This window comes from Phascolarctos cinereus, unplaced genomic scaffold (genome assembly GCF_003287225.1).
Source record: "Phascolarctos cinereus isolate Bilbo 61053 unplaced genomic scaffold, phaCin_HiC Scaffold_1;HRSCAF=81, whole genome shotgun sequence".
NCBI classification, from domain to species: domain Eukaryota; kingdom Metazoa; phylum Chordata; class Mammalia; order Diprotodontia; family Phascolarctidae; genus Phascolarctos; species Phascolarctos cinereus.
In genome coordinates, this window is record NW_027555514.1 from 114128309 (window position 1) to 114148175 (window position 19867).

Below are 19867 nucleotides of genomic sequence, written 5' to 3' on the forward strand. Positions count from 1 at the left end.
CAAGCCTTTAGCCTTTTATTCTGAACCTTCTACAAGACATCAGCCTACCTTTCTAATGTTAGTCTCTTTATCCTACACAAACCTTCTGTACTGCCCAAACAACTTGAATGTGCCATTTTGTTTTCTGGCCTCTGTGCTCTGTCTGTAAGGCCTCCCCACCTGTCTATACCCATTCTTATTTTATCTAGCCCCAAAGACCTATTTAAAATCCAGTGTACTCTGGAAATGCTGACTACCCCAAAAATCTTCCTGCTACAGTACTTATTCTCTATTTTCGTGTGTAGATTATGTCGTTTCCCCAACTAAGGTGTAGGTTTCTTTAAAGAAAGGATCTTTATTTTATGTAACTCATTATAGTTCAGTGCTTTGCACGTGGTAAGGTAGTCTTTGTTGGTTGATTAATAAATGTGAATATTAAATGCCTACTACCAGGGACCCAAATACAAAGACTGGTATTTTTTAATTACATTCACAGTCTTTAAACCACCTGCCCTTCTATTAGATTCCTGTAGCAACAGTCCATGCTCCAAGTGGACAGTCAAAACCTAACCATGTTATATTAGTATATAATTAATTCTTAAATTGTGGGATGTAAACAAACACCAAAGTTCTGAAAATGAAGGACTGAATGAGGGCAGTGGTATTGAGCAAGAATGTTACCACTGTTCCCCAGGCGGTTGCATCCTGAGATTACTCGGCTTGTTTCAGTAGTCTTAGAAACCACAGAATTTTGTAGCTGGAAGGTATTTTAGAGATCTAATCCAATCATTTTACAGATAAGAAAACCGACCCAAGATGTGAAGTGACTTGTTCGAGGTCACGCACCTAGTTAATGGTAAACTTGGGACCAGAACCTAGATCTAGTACTAACCATATGTAAGTTACGAAGCCTTGTCCATTACACGCTGACACATCTTCAGTCATTGGAGGGCAGGCGAGGCAGTGGAAGGAACTTGCCTGGGATAGGTACGTAGGAAGAATGAAGCCACGAAATCCTTCGTCTTTGCTTCCTGAGTTTCGTGGATGATCGTGAAGCACTGAGGCAGGCACACCTGCAGTCAGCCCAGGAGAGCGCAGGTGTTGCCACGGAGCCTTTAAACGGCCACTGGCTCCACTTAGTTCCCACCCACACAGAGAAACCTTCGCGTGGGTGCTTTCCTAGTTCTAGCTTCCGCAGGCCATGGAGCTGAGTCCAGAGGACGAGCTACCTGGGGGAGTGGGTCAGAAGGACACCAGCGGCTCGATGGGCTTCCTCGAGACTGCATCCAAGAACACCCGGGTTAGTGGAGGACTCCAGGGCTCCGCTGCTGGCAAGAATATGTGGAGGCAGTGCTGGGGACTCGAGCCTTCAAAGTCTTCTCTTTTCAGAGAGGGTTTGGGCAATTGCCACTGCCCGGCGCTCATGAATGCACCTGCGGCTCGGTTCCATTCCTGGGATGACTTTTGGAGCTTGAGGAACCCAGACTTCACTCGCTGCACACAGCAAGCCCAGCGTATTGTCTGCCTCTGGAGTGGTCCTTCGGTGGCTGCTGACTAATCTTATGAGGAAGGTTGGATTGCTCGGCTTGTTATTTGTCACCAAGGCGATGTCTCTGCTTTTTAGCGTACTGTCCAGATTTGCCATAACTTAAGATCATGTTCATTTTATAATAACTGACCTGTAGGTAATGCTTCAGGGCATCTGGGTGGTGCAGAGGATAGAGCACCAGGCCTGGAGTCAGAAAGACTCGCCTTACTGAGTTCAAGTGTGGCCTCCCGCACTTCCTAGCTGTGTGACCCTGGGCAAATCACTTAATCCTGTTTGCCTCAGTTTGTTCAACTGTAAAATGGGGATAATGAGCATCTACCTTGCAGGGTTGTCGTGAAGATCAAATGAGATATTTGTAAGTTCTTATCACAGTACTTGGCACATACTAGGAATATAGTAAATATAAATATAAACAAATGAATGTTTATTAGTTCCTTCCCATGAAAGTGATATAAATAAGATGCCATAGGGTGCATAGGAGAGAGAGATCTGGCTGGGGTGATCTGGGAAAGAGCCGGCATTTGAGTTGAATCTTTAAGAATGGATAGACTTTTGATAAGATTCAGATATGGATAGGAAGATGGGCATCCCTTCAATTTCCAATTCTTTGCCACAACAAAAAGAGCTGCTATATTTTTGTACAAATAGATCCTTTTCTCTTTTTCTTTAATCTTTTTGGGATACAGACCTAGCAGTGGTATTGCTGGCTCAAAAGGGTATGTAGTTTTATAGCCCTTTGGGCATAGTTCTAAAAATGCTCTCCAGAATGGTTAGACCAGTTCACAACTCCACCAACAGTGCATTAATGTCTCAATTTTCCCACACCCCCTCCAACATTTATCATTTTCCTTTTCTGTCACATTAGCAAATCTGATATGTATGAGGTAGTTGTTTTCATTTGCATTTCTCTAATCATAGTGATTTCAAGCATTTTTTTATATGACTATGGATAGCTTTGATTTCCCCTTCTGAAAATTGCCTGTTCATGTCCTTTGTTCATTTATCAATTGGGGAATGACTTGTATTCTTATAAATTTGACTCCTATATATTTGACTCTCTATATATATAATTTGAAAAATTAGGTCCTTATTATGAGAGATACTTGTAAAAAAAATTTACCCAGTTTTCTGTTTTCCTTTTAATCTTGGTTGCATTGGGGGTTTTTGTGCAAAAACTTTTAAATTTAACATAATCAAAATTACCCATTTTACATCTCATAATGCTCTCTATCTCATGTTTCATCATGCATTCTTCCCTTATCCATAGATATGATAGGTAAATCATTCTTTGCTCTCCTAGTTTGCTTATGGTATCACCCTTTATGTCTAAATCATGTACACATTTTGACCTTATCTTGGTATATGGTGTAAAATGTTGTTCTATACCTGGTTTCTGCATACTGTTTTCAAGTTTTCCCAGCAGTTTTTGTCAAATACTGAGTTCTTGTCCTAAAAGCTTGGGTCTTTGGGTTTATCAAACACTGGATTACTATGGTCATTTACCTTGTATCATGTCCCTAATCTATTCCATTGATTCACCACTGTTTCTTAGCCAGTACCGGACAGTGATGATTATCACCGTATTATATGACTTGAGATCTGGTACAGCTAGGCTACCTTCCTTCACACTTTTTTTTCCATTAATCCCCTTGATATTCTTGACCATTTGTTCTTCCAGATGAATTAGCTCTATAAAATATTTTTTTGTAATTTGATTGGTATAACACTGAATAAGTAAATTAATTTAGGTAGAATCGTCATTTTTATTATATGGGCTTGGCCTACCTGTGAGCAATTGATATGTGTTTTTCCAGTTATTTAGATCTGACTTTATTTCTGTGAGAAGTGTATCATAATTGTGTTCTTATAGTTCCTGGATTTGTCTTGGCAGGTAGACTCCTAAGTATTTTATATGGTTTACAGTTATTTTAAATGAATTTCTCTTTCTATCTCTTGCTGCTGGGCTTTGTTGGTAATATATAGAAATGTTGACAATTTATGTGAGTTTATTTTATATCCTGCAACTTTGCTAAAGTTGTTAATTATTTCAAGTAGTGTTTTTAGTCCAGTCTAGGATTCTCTAATTATACCATCATATCATCTGCAAAGAGTGATAGTTTTGTTTTGCTGGTACTCTTTTGGAGCAAGAAGAAGGATCAGGGTTCTAACTTTCTGTCCATTTCCCAGGGCACAGTCTGCTCTTCTCTCTCTCTTTTTTTTTTTTTAGGCAATTGGTGTTAAGTGACTTGCCCAGGGTCACACAGCTAGTAAGTGTCAAGCATTTGGTCTGAGGCTGGATTTGAACTCAGGTCCTCCTGACTTCAGGGCCAGTGCTCTATCCTCTGCATCACCCAGCTGCCCCTTCCCTCACTTTTTCTCAAGCCTACTTACTTGGTGTGGCCTGAGATTGCTCCACCACCATTAAACATTCTCTGGATTGGAGACCTCTCGATGGTGTTTGGGCAATACAGATGGAGGTAACACATCCCAGCTCCCACCAGCATTGCTAAATAGCATCCTGAAATCCTGGATCCCACCATGTACACATAGAATAGTGATACTTAATCTGAGGTCTACTGACTCCTAATGGGTAGGTAAATAGATTTCAGAGATCCACTTAGTTGGATAGGGAAAAACTCCTCTAATGTAGTGAAAGAAATATAGCATTTACTTCAATTATGATTTTTTAAAATTAATCTGAGAGGGGGCAGCTAGATGGCACAGTGGATAGAGCACTAGCCTTGGAGTCAGGAGGACCTGAGTTCAAATCCAGTCTCAGACCAGACACTTGATTCTTACTAGCTGTGGGACCCTGGGCAAGTCACTTAACCCCTATTGCCTCACCAAAAAAAAGAAAAAAGTTAATCTGAGAAGGGGCTTCACCAGTGTGGCAAAGAGATCCACGTCACAAAAAAAGAGTTCTAAGAATCCCTAATCTAGAACCTGGAAAAGAGAAGAAGTAGAGGCCTACATGGGCAATTCAAGACCCATGGCAACAGAATAAATGTTTGCCTTCTTCCTCCCTACCCCCAAGCTGACCTCATAGAAAGAACCATAGAACATATAGAATGTTATTGACAGAAGGGACCTGAGATCACCTAGCCTGAACCTCACATTCTACAGATGAAGAAATAGACCCAGAAAGGGTAAGTAGCCTCCTCAAGGCAACAGCTGGTTAGTGGAAGAGTTGGGACGAGATCCCCAGCCTCTTGACTCCCAGTCCAGTGCCCTGTCTATTAAACTGAGTTCTGAGGGAGTGATGCATGAAGGTAACTTTTTTTTTCCTGATTAAACTTGATTTAGGAAAAATGGAATATTTGGTAAAAAGAAAATTAACAGGTATTACCTTAATAAAACAAAATTAATGGATATCCTCCGAAAAGTAGAGCCAGAAGTGCATTCCAACATGGCCAAGGTGTTGGTTTATTCTGCCTGACTCTACGTATTTGTGGGAGTGCTTTTACTCAGGGTGGTAAATTGAGGGATGCAAGGAAGATGGGTTGAGGAAAGTCATAAACATGAGGGAAAAGAGGAAAAGTTATAATATCTTTCTTATTGTAATTAATATATCTTGAGATATTTACTTTAAAAAAAAATCTCCACACCTCCTGTTACTTATTGGTTTCAGTCCACTTCTTCCATCTTGTCATTAAGACTGCTGATAAACAATCATACTGATACTGACATCCCCACCTAGCGTGGTGCAAATCAATTGTGAAATAGCTTCATGACAGCAGAAGTGGGGTGTGGGGTGGAGGAGGGAAAAAAAAAGAATCGAGGGATTCGAAGAGCTAAAAATAGGCTCATCTGATCATGTGTTGCTGACATTTTTTACATTGCTGAGATGGAAAGGAGGCTGGATTTGGAATTGGGGGGACCTGTATTCAAATCCTGCTTCTTCTACTTACTACCTGTAGAACCTTGGGCAAGCCACTTAACTTTCTGCTCTGGGCCTTAGTTTCCTCATCTGTAAAATGAGGAAGTTGGTCTAAATGGGTTCTAAAGTCCGAGGTCTGTGGTCTGATGAACTTGGGTACAATAGGTGGAAACCAGAGAGACAGATTCCAGTTCATTATTCCTTTTTTCCTTTTTCTTTTTGGTGAGGCAATCGCGGTTGAGTGACTTGCCCAGGGTCACACAGCTAGTAAGTGTGAAGTGTCTGAGGTCGGATTTGAACTCAGATCCTCCTGACTCCAAGGCCGGAGCTCTATCCACTGTGCTACCTAGCTATCCCAGTTCAGTGTTCCTAATGGAGGTCCTAAGTGGAATGGGTCAGGTAGCTTGTGTTCTCCTCCTAACTGGGAGGCTATCTGGACATGTTATACAGGAAATTCTTAGGTATGCACTAGATTAATAATAATATGAGGCTTGCAAAGCATTTTACAAATATTGTCTCAGTTTTATTTTCACAACAGTCCTGGAAAGGTAGATGCGATTATGCCCATTTTATAGATGAGGAAACTAAGGTGGACAGAGGTGAAACGGTAGCTTGCCCAAGGTCACACTGCTTATAAATGCCTGAAGCTGCATTTGCACTTGGATCTTCCTGACTTCCGGTCCAGTGCTGTCTCCTCTGCACAGCCTAGATGGCTCCAGATAATCTTAGAAGGCAGTTCTGTGAATGAAATATAGAATGCAGAACATCAAGTATGTTCAGATTCTTCCTGGAGTGCCTGGTACATAGTAGGTGCTTAATACGTGCTGCTTGTTTGAGTATAAGAAGAAGGAAGGAAAGCTAGGTTGGTCAATAAGCATTTATTTAGCGGTAGGGAGGAGAAAATGAAGCAATTACATGCTTCTTACATTACAAGTAATTAGTAATGAAGCCAGGTCCCACAGGTCTCATCTATCAGTCAAGAGACTATTATTAAATACCAGGTGCTGTAATAAGCCTTGATATACAAAGACAAAAATGAAATGGTCTCCTGCCCTCGTGGAGCATATGTTCTGACGAGTGGTAAGAAGTCCTTGGGCCGGGCCCAGCAGTAGAATGGACAGCACAAAGAATTCCTGCGATGACATCACAAGGCTGGGGAAGGGGAAGTCCGCATTCTAACCCCCAGCTCCACCCACTCTGCCTGAGGCTAAGAGCAAACCGGTTTGTACCCCTGCCCCTTGGCTTTTTAAGACCCCACAAGAGTGTGAGTGTGATGCTCGATTCATTTGCACTGAAGAGTTCCTGCCTCGGAGGCTAGCGCTGTGGAGGCTTGCCTGGGGATGCAGAGCCGCTAAGGCAAGGTTATCGGAAGCTGGCTGGTTCCTTCCACTCCCTTGTCATCCTTCGCAGAGCTGCTCACTTCCAAGTGTGGCCACCACCAGCTGGACCAGAGCCCGGTGTGTGTCAACTGCCTGGTCAAAACCACCATCCTGGCAGAGAATGAGGTGGAGGCCAACAAGTCATCTAGTAACTACAAGGTGAGTCTCTTCCTAGTCCTTAGTGCTGGGAACAGGCAGCTGCCCCGTCCCCTAATTCTCCAGCATGGACGTTCTTGGGATTTCCCTCCAAAGGTCTGGTGGCTGGCAGCACAAAGGACAACCTGTCTGAAGGTTATTATGGTTTCTGAAGGGTAAAACAGAGCTTGGCCTCCTCTTCCAGGGACTCTGGTCAGAGCTATGTGTCCATAGACATTCTCTGCAGGCTGTGTGGAGTTCCAGATGATTGATTCTTTTTTTTTTCTTTTCTTTTTTTTTTTGTGAGGCAATCGGGGTTAAGTGACTTACTCAAGGTCACACAGCTAGTACGGGTCAAGTGTTTGGTCTGAGGCTGGATTTGAACTCAGGTCCTCCTGGCTTCAGGGCCGGTGCTCTATCCACTGCGCCACCTAGCTGCCCCTGTCTTCTCCACTCTTGAAAGTCTGGCTTCCAACCCCAATCACTGTCTCTGGACTTCCCAATGACCTCTTAATTGCTAGATCATCCTTCCCAATCTCCATGCAGTCTTTGGCAATGCAGACCTCGGCTCCTGGATACTTCCTCTTTTCTGGGCTTCTGTGATGCTACCCTTTCTTGATTCTCCTACCTGGTCACTTCTTTGCAGGTTCATCATGAGTCTCCTGCTCTGTAATCATGGGTGTCCCCTCGAGACCTATGCTGGGCCCTCTTCTCTCTAAACTGTCTTCCTTGGTGACTCACCAACTTCCACAGGGTTTCAGTCGCGTCCGACTCTTCGTGACCCTATCTGAGGATTCCTTAGCAAAGATACCAGAGTAGTTTACCATTTCCTTCTCCAGCTCATTTTACGGATGAGGAAACTAAGGGAAACAGAGTTAAGTGACTTGCCCAGGGTCACACAGCTAGCAAGTGCCAGAAGATGGATTTGAACTTGGGGAGATCAGTCTTCTGATTCCAGGACTGGTGCCGTATGCACTGTGGTGCCACCTGGCTGCCTGTTCCTAACATATGATGTGCCAAATCCTTGACTCTATACTTTTGTCTGTGTCTGGAACATACTACCTCTTTACTTCTTAAAAATCCCTTGTTTTCTTCAAAATACAGTTCAAGTGCCACCACCTACATGAAGTCTTTCCTGATTTCCAGTCCGTCTCACCCCAACTCTAGCTGCTAGCACTCTCCCCTTGCCTTGTATTTGCATCTGTATGGTTCTATATACACATAAGCTTCTGGGGGGCAGGAATTGTTTCATATTTTGCGTTTGCATCCCCAGGACCTAGCACAGTGCCTGACACATAGTAGGTGCTTAATCTTTGTTGATCGATTTTTCCGGGACTGATGAATCTGAACAGGGACATTGGGGAGAGAACAGGACCTAAGGTTTATATGCATACATCCTGTAAAACTCCCACCATCACCTAGGCAAAACCTTCACTGTCAGCCTTCCATCAATATGCCCATTTCCCAAGGCATCATGTTGTCTTTTTTTGTTGTGACCCCTTTTCTAATTGGTGGTCCTCACTCAGTGTTCATTTTAACCTGATTTTACTTCTAGAAAAAAAGAAGTTCCCATATCAACTTGCTCACCATCTTTGGGAAGGGAGGGGCGAAGGAAGTGGGTGAAAATTTTGAGCTCAAAATTTTCAAATGAATGTTAAAATTTGTCTTTTCATGTAATTAGAAAAAACAAAATATTATTAAAAAATAAACCAAATATGTACCCCCAGGAAACTAAATTTGTTATTATGAGCAAGAGCAGATTCCTTTAAAAAAGAAAAAAAGAAAGAAAACGTTAAAGGGTGAATGAGATGGTCCTAAACCCAGTGTGGGGGTTTCATTTTTGTTTTGTTGTAACCTAGCCCTGGGGCTTATACATTGCCTACCTTTCCTAAGAAGGGATTAAGCAAACCTGGAGATGCATTGGTATGGGAAAGGGCTCTTTGTGCCAGCTCTTCTAGCCTTCTCCTCCCATTTTTCTCCCTGGAAATTTGGTTTCAAGAAGTGGAAGAGTCATGTGACTGCTCGGCCCTGGGAAGACAGATCGGAGATAGTGAGGGACCTCTACGATGACCTGCACGCCATCAGAAGCCCTCCTGGTAGGCTGCTGGGGTAGGGAACACAGCTTAGTGCTGAGGAGGAGCTGGAGGGTCAGCAGGGGCAAGGCAGAGACTTACCAGCAGTGGGACCATGAAGGAAAGAGAAAACATGGGCTCCAAAATGAGGGAAGGCTGGCACGTGTGGTGTGATGGGGCTTCCTTGGAAACACAGACATGGCCTCATCCCGTGGTTTGTCCTCAGGCTGCGCTGTGACCTGTGGGAATGTCTTCTATGTGCTGCTGTTTGGCTGGTGGCTTTCCCTGGTCTACCTCCTCGTGTCTGTGCTGATGTTTCTCACCATCCTGGCAACTCCTTACGGTTCGTCTTCCCAAAGGGATGGGCTACCCCTAGATTCTGACGTGGTCATCTCTGCCATAATTTAGTGCAGTGCAGAAAGTGCTAGATTTGGTCAGGGGACCTGGGATCCGATCTGAATTCTCATACCTACTATCTGTGTGACCCTGGGGTCAGTCATTTCCCTTCTGAACCTCCGTTTTCTCACCTGCAAAGTGGGGATGCTGATAACATTTGCCCCATCCTCTTACACAGGATTGTTGTGTAGTGTTTCATGAACTTGAAAGCCCATCCACATGCAGGAGTTGCTATTTAGTTCCAGAATAAAACAACTAACAATGGGAGACCCTGGCCTATGATAGAATTCTCAGGAGCCATCCATACTTACTACCACTGCCTCTCTGGTGATATTTTTTTTTCCTGGGCAGAATTGGGGAATCTGAGGGCTTTGTTATGCAGCTATCTTCTGCCCAACCTGGTCTCATTTTAGCCCACTTTTTCCCTGTAGCTCACAGAATCCCATATAACCTCAGAGGTCATCTGATCTAACCCATACCTGAACAAGAGTCCCTTCCACAATACCTGTGACAAGTGGCCATCCAGCCTTAGCTCAGATACTTCCCTCTATCCATCTTTTGAAAAGGAAGGTCTTTTCAGAGCTCACTGAGCCCTTCCCCTTCCCATTCTCTCTCTTGCCTACAGGGAAACTATGCTGGCATCTCGCTGGATATTTGCTCTGGCCATTTGATAAAGTGATTCAGAAGGTATAGAAGGAGAAGGGTGGGGGTAGGGAGGCTGAGGTGGCCATAGACAGACCCAGGAAATGTTGTGGGTTGGAGGAGAGTGAGAAGAGTGTGAGACAGAGAAAATCCCACCTTAGGAGTTGCCAAAGGTGTTTAGAAAATTAGTCTGGGGCAGCTAGGTGGTGCAGTGGATAGAGCTCTGGCCTAGGAGTCAGGAGGACCTGAGTTCAAATGTGACCTCAGATGCTTGACACTTACTAGCTGTGTGACCCTGGGCAAGTCACTTAATCCCAACTGTCTCACCAAAAAGAAAAAAAGAGAAAAAAATAAGAAAATTACTCTTTGTAGGTAAGACACACCTACCTTCTTCCCCCAGTGGGGCTATACAAGGCCTACCTTGGGGTTGCTAGGAAGGGCTTCTGATTCCTTCTCCATTATTTCACGTTGAGGGGCTGAATCTGCACGTATGTGAAGTCTGTGAGGCCTCTGATGCCTCCTGTTCCCTGTGGGCCCAAATACCTTCCCGTACACATATACTGCTTCTTTCTAAATAGCTGGTCAATGGCTGTATGAAACCACTATGTACTAGGTACCTTGGCCATACCCAGAAGTGCTCCAGGCCTCCTGATTTTTTAAATAAATACTGTTTTTTGTTTCAGATTCCTTCTCTTTCTTTTTTCTTCTTCCAGAAACATTTCTCCCATAGGTTGTGCAAGGATGCCAGTAACTGTGACTCTGAACTAGAGACCAGCCCACTTCTCAGCCATCTTGATGGGCCACTCAGGGCTCATAAAGTGTACTCAAACCACCCAAAATATAGTCATTGGGTAAGCCTGTTCCTCTTGTGCTTGCCCTTCCCTTCGCTCTTTAACCCTGCCACTTGAGATATAGAGATCAGGGACTTGGAACTTTTGTATCCTCTTTCTGTGCCTTCCATACCAACACATTTTTTGAGCTGTGTGGTTTTCTTCTTGAGTTGGTTTCCTTCACTGCCTCCAATTTTCTCCATCATGAAATGGGACCAGAATAAATGTTTTCAATGGAATGAAAGGCACCTAACTACTGTAGGTTGTTTGAAAAGGCAGTGACTTAGAATCTTTGCTTTGTCTCCATGAAGACCCAAGGCTCTATGAGGACAGGGTCAAGCAAAGCATCGGGATCCCCCATGTGAGTTGTTGGCGTGGGATGGAATGGCATGAGTGGGTCATTTCCTTCTTGGTCTTCTCTTGCTAGCTCCGAGTCAGCACGTACATCTGGCTTTTCCTGGGCTACCCTGTCTTGGTCATCATTCACAGACTAATCTGCTGCTTCTCCTGGCTCCTGGTGTTCATTATTCCAATTGCCAAGATGAATGCCAGAATGGCGGCCAGGATCCTACTGGCAGACCCAGAGCAGGTGCATGTGCAGGAGATAAAGGTGAGGTGTCCTTGGACAGAGGAGAGAGGGCCGCACCTTTCTGGTGGGGGGGTTATGACCTCGAGTAGCTCTCTGGGACTTGGGACTGGAAGACCAATGTCTTGGGCAGATTTGTGTATAGGAAAATGAGGAACACCAGCTCAGACCACATCATTTAGTCCTTGAGGCAGGATGGTAAGGAGGGAAAGGCAATCAATTAGGAAGTCAGAAAAATCTAGATTCAGATCCCGTCATAGATTTTACAGATGAGGAAATTGAGGTCCCAGAGAAGTTCAGTGTCTCTCCCAAGCTCACAAAGGCAATAAGCAGCAGAGCCAATATTTGAACCCAGACTTTGGAGTCCAACTCTGGCCCTCAATCCACCGACTCTACCACTTTACAACTGCATGACATTGGGCAAGTCACTTCATTTCTCTGATGCTCAGTTTCCTGATCTATAAAAATGGGTATGACAATAACTGTACCATTTGCCTTACAAAGGTGGTTAATAAAACCTTGGAAACTGAGAAGAGCAATTTGTAGAGTCTGAAGCTTCCTGTCATTGTGAGTTACTTGTGTTGTCTGTAGCCTTCTGCCTTCAGCCTTCAGCTTGATGCTGGGCTAATTTGAGCTCCACATATAGCTAGGATCTGAATTTGCATCTTGTTGAAGGCAGAGGAAAATTCGATTTTCAATTGTTATTAATTCTTTATTGGTCTTTCTCCACACCTCCCCAACTCCTCTGGTAGGGAGCCTAGGGTGATAGTAGCTAGAGTTGGAAGGGGCCTTGTAGGTCACACATAGTCTACCCCCAATCCCATTTACAGTTAGGTGGAAGCCAATGGCTGGAGAGGTTAAAGTGGCTTAGCCAGAGTCCTGCAGCTCATTAGTGGTAGATGTGAGACTAGATCCCAGGCTCTCTGACTGGAAGTGGAAGGGCAAACACACACCTGGAATCTCACTTTCCCCCAGAAGTCCACTCTTAGGATAAGAGGTGCAAACAAGAAGGTCCTATCAGAGGTCTCTGGGACTTAAGGCTCAAATAACTTAATGGATCTTACAGGCCATTTTGTTTTCATAGAATTGTTGGAAGTTGAAAGCAATGCTCAAATCCCAAAGGACCCAGCCAGCCCAAGTCTGGCTCCTGCTGCCCACTTCTATCATTCCCTCACAATGCTTGCCTTTTTGGTCAACAGGAAAATATGGCCCTATATCAACATTCCCTGCTTCTTTCTAGGACCCTTTTGCTCTATGCAAAAGGAAGTATGGGGTGGGAGTAGGGGAGGATTATCCCATTCAATTCCCTAATTCAATGAATTAGGGAAAGGTCCAAGACCAGATCCATACCCAACTCCCTATGCTCCAAAGGGTTGTAGGAGGGACAGATTGGGTGAGATGTTGGGAAAAATAGGCCCAATGTAAATAGCCCATCAGAAGAACATCTGCCCTTCTGAATGTCTTCTGCTACCCCGCTTTAGACAGAGGCACCCTTGGATGCCAACACACTTTTATGCTGCTGTCGTGCAGCTAACTGCTATTACTACAAGTATACCGTGGATGGTGTTAATGTCTTTGCCTTAAGTATCCTTTGCCATGTCAAAGAGAAGACTCATAAATGCCATTCCTCCACGGCAGCCCTGTGGCTGGAAATAGTGGGAAAGGATAAACTGAATCTGGGCAGAGGAAGAAGACAGTAGTGAACGAGGAAGACTTGTCCACCAATGGAAAGGAGCAAGACTTTGGCAATGGAGCTCTCCTGTACGTGGTCCTGCCCTTCCAGGAGCAGGAAAAGCTTCTATGAGACTTAGTCCATGGTTGGGTGGTGTGGGGCACCAGTTATAATAGTCTGAGATGAGGGGAGAAGATTGAGGGGAGTGGGGAGGAGACTACCTAATGTTCACTACAAATGAAGGTCTGTCCCATTCCATAATTAATAACAGTTTTTCAATTTCTCAGGAGTGCTCTGCCCTACAAAACCATGAAGACAGGGTTGATAGGGACTATCACAGACTGCTTCAGTCCTGCTCCCTTTCTGAACATCCATCAGGCATTCTATAAACCAGTCACCATGCCTTACATCTCTCAATGAACACAATTGGTGGTACAGATGCACGTTTTCCAGGTAGCACTGGAAGATCAGAAGTGCTTACTGTAGTTACTGGTCACTTTTTTTTTTAAGCTTTCCCAAGCTCAGACAAACTGTTAGGAGCAGTGTTTCAAGAACAACCTATGAGAAAAGGCAGGTAGCCATGATTCTGATAGCCCGTGGAACAATTCTGTCCCATGGATCAAAGTTCTTGCCAGAAATTAAATCGTCATTCGTTCAAGATAAGTCACAGAATGCATGTACGTTTTAGAATCTCTGCCCCAGATGCTTCAGAAATAAGACAAGCTGATATTGTTAGCCCTTGGTCAGCCTGATTACCTCTGAAACACTGATTATTTTCATGCTGAGGAAGAGACTCTAATCCCCTGACTCTGAATAACCTTTGTCCTGCAAGTTTATCAATGACATCTGGCAAAAAGGCAATAAAATGTGGCTTGCACAGATTCAGGTTGTTGGCAAAGAGATAATCCTGAAATTGAAGGGGGCTTGCACCTCAAATGGCTGTGTCAAGTTTAGATTAAATGTTAGACCAACCTTACGGTAATGCTGGACAGTGACCTGTTACATTTCATTAGCGATAGCCGAGAAATAGCCTTGTGAAGTCCATTAGGGTGGGCAGTGGGTGGAGTGTGTTGAGGGAGAAAAGGCTAGCTCTTTTTTTGTTAACAAAGTTTTACAAAAGGGAGGAACAGAGCTGGGGGAGGCAGCCCAACTCCCTGTAGATTACCCATTTGATTTGTTCTGCTAGGGCCTGGCCTCTTCCAAATTTGTTTAGAGAAGTAAGATAAACTCTCCAAATGAGCATGGAGTCCTGTTCCTTAACCCACAGTCTCCAGACCTCCTGCCCCTGGTACTCGTGACCATTTTCTTGGGCTACGTGGATAGCCAGAACCAATACACAGGCTCTCTGGCAAAGTTCACCCTCTCCCTACTCTCCGTCATACCCCTCTCTTACTTCATTGGCATGGCCATCGCTAGGTAAGACTGAGAGTGCTCCAAAGCCGCTTGTGCCTCCCCATTTTCTACACCTAGATCCCCCAAGAGGCAACAAAATATGGTAGAAAGAGAACTGGGCTGAAAAGCTACAGACTTTGGAATCAAGTCCTAGTTTTGGCCCTTATAAGTTATGTGGGCTAGCTAGTTAGCTGGTGCAGCCGATTAAGTGCCGGGCCTGGAGTTGGGAACTCATCTGAGTTCCAATCTGACTTCAGACTCTAGCTGTGTGACCCTGAACAAGTCACTAACCCCCATTTGCCTCAGTTTCCTCATCTGTAAAATGAGCTGAAGGAAATGGCAAACCCCTCCAGTATCTCTGCCAAGAAAACTCTAGATGGGGTCACCAGGAGTCAGAAATGACTACAATGACTGACCAACAGCAACAAGCTGGGTGACCATGGCTGAGTCACTTGACTCTGTGAGCCTTGGTTTCCTCATCTGTAAAACTGTCAAGAAAATGCTTTCTAAATCCTTCAAGTGCCATATGACTGTAAACAGACTTGGAGGTAGGGGACCTGGATTTGAATTCCACCTCCGGCATTATCTGTGTGGTCCTAGGTAAGTCAGTTTTCTCGTCTGTAAAATGAGGTTAACAATTTTTGACATGTAACTAACATGCTATAAATAATGAAGTTAATGCCTCCCTTAGAGTCAGTCGAAGGAAAGGGCTGTGCATGGGGACAATCCCTGAGCTCCGGCCTTGGAGTCAGGAGGAACTGAGTTCAAATCTGACCTCACACACATAACCCTCACTAGCTGTGCGAACCTGGGCAAGTCACTTAACCCCACTGCCTAACCAAAAAAAAAAAAGGAAAGGGCTGTGCAAACCTTAACTATAAGTAGTTGTTATTGATAGACCACTTCTAAGGCTTTCTGGTTTCAAATGGAACTTGTTAAGTGCTACGTATTCCATGGCCGGAGGTCAGAGGATCTAAGTTCTAGAGCTGGATGGGAACCTCAGAGGCTATCTAGTCCAAATTCCTTTTTACAGATGAGGAAATTGAACCTATAGAGATGAAGTGATTTGTCCAAGGTCACACAGGCAGTGTGGGACTTGAACCCAGGTTCTATGACTCCAGAGTGGGTGCTCTTTCTACTCTATTACAATACTTGTTAGAGGTATTGTAACAATTTATGCACTGGGTGAAGGTTGGATCAGTTGATATCTGTGGTCTCTCTCAATCTGGAGACTCTCTGATTCTTTGACATCTCTTGCAGTGACATGGCACAGCTGTTTGCTTGAGGGGAAGGATGGGGTGGTGTTGACTGCACTGAATTGTGTGGCCTCCGGCCTGCTTCTGTGTTGTGGGCCTCCTTAGAGTACTTCGTCCCCAGTGAGGCCCCAAGGGATGGTGGCCTCCAAGTCCTGCTCTTGTCTTGGTTCCCAGCATTTCCGCACAAAGCACTTTCGCTGCGGGCGCCGTGGTGAACGCCACATTTGGTTCCATTGTTGAGCTAACGTTTTACATCACTGCACTGATCAAGGGGGCCCAGGAGGGGAACAAATGCTATGAGGAGGTGGTGAAGTCTGCTCTGATAGGCACCGTGCTGGGCTGCATCCTCCTTGTACCGGTGAGTCTGGCTAAGATAGTTCCTTGTTTCTCTTCAGAACCAGGTTGGAGGGCTCCAGGAGCCTGGGAAGGGCATAGGCCAGGTTTGGAATTCTCACTTGGCTCATGAAAAAGTTCCCATCCCTATCCCTGAGCCCAGGAAAGATGAAAGATCTGAGAGATTCATTTTGGCTTCTCTGCCCTCCCTCCCAAACAAGCTCATAGGCTTATAGCTCTAGAGATGGAAAAGCCCTAAGGGGCCACAGGCCCAGGGCGGCTAAGTGGCTGCCCTAGGATCACACAGGTGGTAAGTAAGAAAGACAGGATTGAAAGCCTAATCCTCTAATCCCAGAGTCAGCCCTCTTTTCCCTATACCATGCAGCCTCTCCTTAAAACCAGTCTGCAAACATTCATTCAAAAAATGTTTATTGAGCACCTACTATGTACAAAGCACTGCAGGGTATGCTAAGAAAATGAAGATGCCATTGCTCTTCTCACAGAGATTACAACTGCCTACAACATGGAGAGCATTATAAACTTCAAAACTTCCTAGTTCTTCCTGTGGACCCTGGAGTGCCATCTCCTGGTCCCCTACAGAGCTCTACTTTTGATAGGAGGGCAACAGGTACCCCTGTCTACTCTCCTTGTACTGTGTCCTATTCAGAGGATGTGCTCCTGAAAACTAGTATTGTTTTTGTCATTCAGATCTGCCTGTAAAAGCCAGGGAAGATTTTTATTTTAAAACTATGCCTCATTCCAACTCTGTGATCTAAGTGGGATGGCCTCCTACTTGTTCTGCCTTCCCACTCTCTACCTTGAGCCCCTAAGGTCTAACTGGTCTCTTAATAATAACTGGTAATAATTGTAACACAAGGATGCTTCCTTTCTGATAGCTGATCAGTTCTATTTTCAACTTTTCTGGCAATGGAAGCAGGTAAGAGAGATGATCTGCATGGGTCTCTTGCCTCAGGAGAGAAATGCATGGAAATGAAAAAACTTGAGAGCCACTGCCCTGGAGAACTTGCCCTTGAAAGCAAGGGTTCTGAACTTGGGTCTGTGAGCTTGCTTTTCTTGACTAATATTTTACTAATTGTCCTGTTTCTATGTATTGTTTTATATATTTAAAAAAACACGATTCTGAGAAGGGGTCCATAGGCATCCCCAGACTGCCAAAGTGGGTTCTATGACATAAAAAAGACAAATAATTCTAATTTAGAGCAGAAATTGTCTTACTTTGCTATTTATATTCCCAGCACTTTGCAAAATAAATGCTTTATTCATTGATTTAAAGGAAGGTGGCCATGAGGCCTCTTGTAAGACAAGGAATCCTGTTTTGGTAATCATTCCTATTAAAAAGCTCACCATCAATGTTCCCAGATATAGTGGAAGAGGTCAAGCTATGACTTGATGATGCAATAGTTTTCTCTAATTTGGATAAATTCAGATTTTTGCCTGACACGGTTTTCTTTTCAAATTGGGCTTGCCTCTAGTGAAATGGCAGGTGCTGAAAGTTGCATTTAGTCAGCTTTCAGCTGACTAAATCACAGCTGCATGACCAGCTCGTTCCTTTGTAATCCTATCTCCTACATACATTCTGTGTCAAAGATCTCATCCATTCCCATGGAGTCAATCCTCCAAACCACAGTAAACATTTGTTAAGTGTGTGCAAAGTATGGGGATAGGAGTCATAGAAATTTAGTAAGACATGGTCCCTGCCCTCTGGACTTTGGAAGTGATAAAGTACCAACAGTCCTTTGTCTTTCTCTAATGTACTTTACGTAATTTTGTACATCACAGTTATGTGACGTCTAAGGTGAGGAGCTTGGGAGGAAGAAGGTCGTCATCAGTCCATTTTCTGGGAGAGATGACATTTGAGCTGTATTTTAAAGCAGAGGCATCAGACTCACAGTGGATACAAAACTCCCTTGTATAGACCCAAACCAGATTAAAAATGCAACTAGGAATATTTAACAAAATAAATAAAAATGTAATATAACATAGCTAATGGTAATTTGTGGGTTTTTAAGTCAACATGTGGCCTGCAATGATCTATTTCTATTTGAGTTTAACTGCTTTTAAGTATGGTAGCAATTACACAAATAAAGGGGAGGGCAGAAAGATTCCAAGCATTGGGAAAGAAAAGAGTCCTGAAAGCAAAATTTAAGCACGGTGGGAGGAAGGACATTCCGCAGGGAGGACGAATAGCCTAACTTGGCTAAAGCATTGAGTGCATGGAGAGGAGCGGCATGAGAAATCTGCTGCCAAATCATGGAGGATGCTAGGAAGCCACTGCAGAATTTTGGGTAGAGGAGTAATCGGAACAAATCAACAAATGTAATAAGCAAAAGGAATAAATCTAATAGATTATTTTGGCAGTTGCATGACTTGATGTGACTGCAGCAATCCAGGTGAGTGGGAATGAGGTATTACACTAAGGGAGCAGAGGCAAGGGGAAGAGATGGATGTGATGTATTGGGGAAGTACAATCAACCAACAAGTCTCGGTACGGGACTGGATGGGTGAGGGAGAAAGAGAGAGAGAAGTCGACTGTAATGTCAAAGCGAGCAAACACTGGGGAATGGTGATGCCACCAAAAAAGTGAAGTCAAAAAGAAGAGAGGGTTTTAGGAGGTAAGAAAATTAGCTCAGGGTAAATAAACATATTAAATTTGAAGTGCCAATAAGATAGCAAGGTGAAATTTTTCTCTAGGCAGTTATAGATGTAGGTCTGGAGTTCAGAAAAGAGATGTAATTGAATTCACTTCATAAGTGTTGGCGATGTGCCAGGTATTGGGGATACAGAGGAAGCAGTGAGAAATAGGCTGTCATCCTAATGAACTATTTTCCAAGTCTTAGAAAAAACTGCAGATAAAACATTATTTCTCACAGGCCAAAGTGAAACTTTGTGAACTTATGGGTTCCCTCTTTCGGGAGGGCCTCAGACCAAGGCTGGATGGCCACTTGTTGGGATGACATAATATGTAGGAGGAGCCTTTGGTTCAGCTTTGGCTAAAACTAGATGACCTCTGGGGAGTCTTACAATCACCTAGGCTCAAACCACCAGTCTTGGCTCTTCCTTAATATTATTCACATTCACATTCAATGAGTGTGGGAGTCCTGTCAATTCTTCCATTCTATTTCTCTTATCCATCCCTTCCTCTATGGCAGGTGTCCAATTTGTCAAAAGTCTCAGCAAAACTCCCCAGCAGCTTAAACCGGATTAAAATGTTAAACGAAAGAAATTTTAAAATACAGCACAGATAATGTTCATTTGTGGTTTTCCAGGTCAGTTTGTGGCCCTCAGGGATCTGTTTTTATTTGAGTTGGACACTGGTTCAGGCTCTTACTGACAGGATCATAGGTTTAGGATGGGAAGGAACCTTAGAGGCCCTGTGGTCAAATACCACTGTTTCACAGATGAGGAAATTGAAGTCCAGGGAGGTAGATGACTTAACCAAAGCCTCACAGGAAGTGAGTGGCAGAGCTGGGACTAGAATCCAGGGCCTTGAACTCAAAATCCAGTGTACTTTCCACTGTACCAACGCCTCTGTACTGTTAAATACCAGCCTCTTACTCTTCTTCCTGTATCCCGGTCCCCTGAGCATATCACTAGATTAACTTTCCTAAAACACATCCCTCTCATGCTCCACATCCTGCCCCAGTTCCCCATTGTCTAAAGTCCAAATTCCCTAATATGATATTCAAGGTCCTCTACCACCTGGGCTCTTCTCTTGCTGCTTCCTTTCATGCCTGCCTGTGATTCTGGT

The 19867-nt window shown here is 44.1% G+C and overlaps 1 protein-coding gene and 1 long non-coding RNA gene across 2 annotated transcripts in view; both read left to right on the top strand.

Moving 5' to 3' along the window:
* The first annotated feature begins 1141 nt into the window (after positions 1 to 1141).
* LOC110219212 (uncharacterized) overlaps positions 1142 to 19867 on the top strand; it is a 28357-nt gene continuing 9631 nt past the window's right edge. Inside the window, 8 exon segments of the mRNA XM_078153731.1 lie at positions 1142 to 1279; positions 6816 to 6943; positions 8779 to 8842; positions 8844 to 9015; positions 9218 to 9334; positions 10013 to 10074; positions 10743 to 10880; positions 11287 to 11469. Coding sequence (XP_078009857.1) covers positions 1181 to 1279; positions 6816 to 6943; positions 8779 to 8842; positions 8844 to 9015; positions 9218 to 9334; positions 10013 to 10074; positions 10743 to 10880; positions 11287 to 11469 — 963 coding nt within the window. The 5' untranslated portion in view covers positions 1142 to 1180.
* LOC144457034 (uncharacterized) lies at positions 12950 to 18096 on the top strand. The gene is made up of 4 exons (XR_013486338.1): positions 12950 to 13029; positions 14392 to 14533; positions 15940 to 16123; positions 17899 to 18096. It is a non-coding gene; the product is annotated as an uncharacterized LOC144457034 (long non-coding RNA).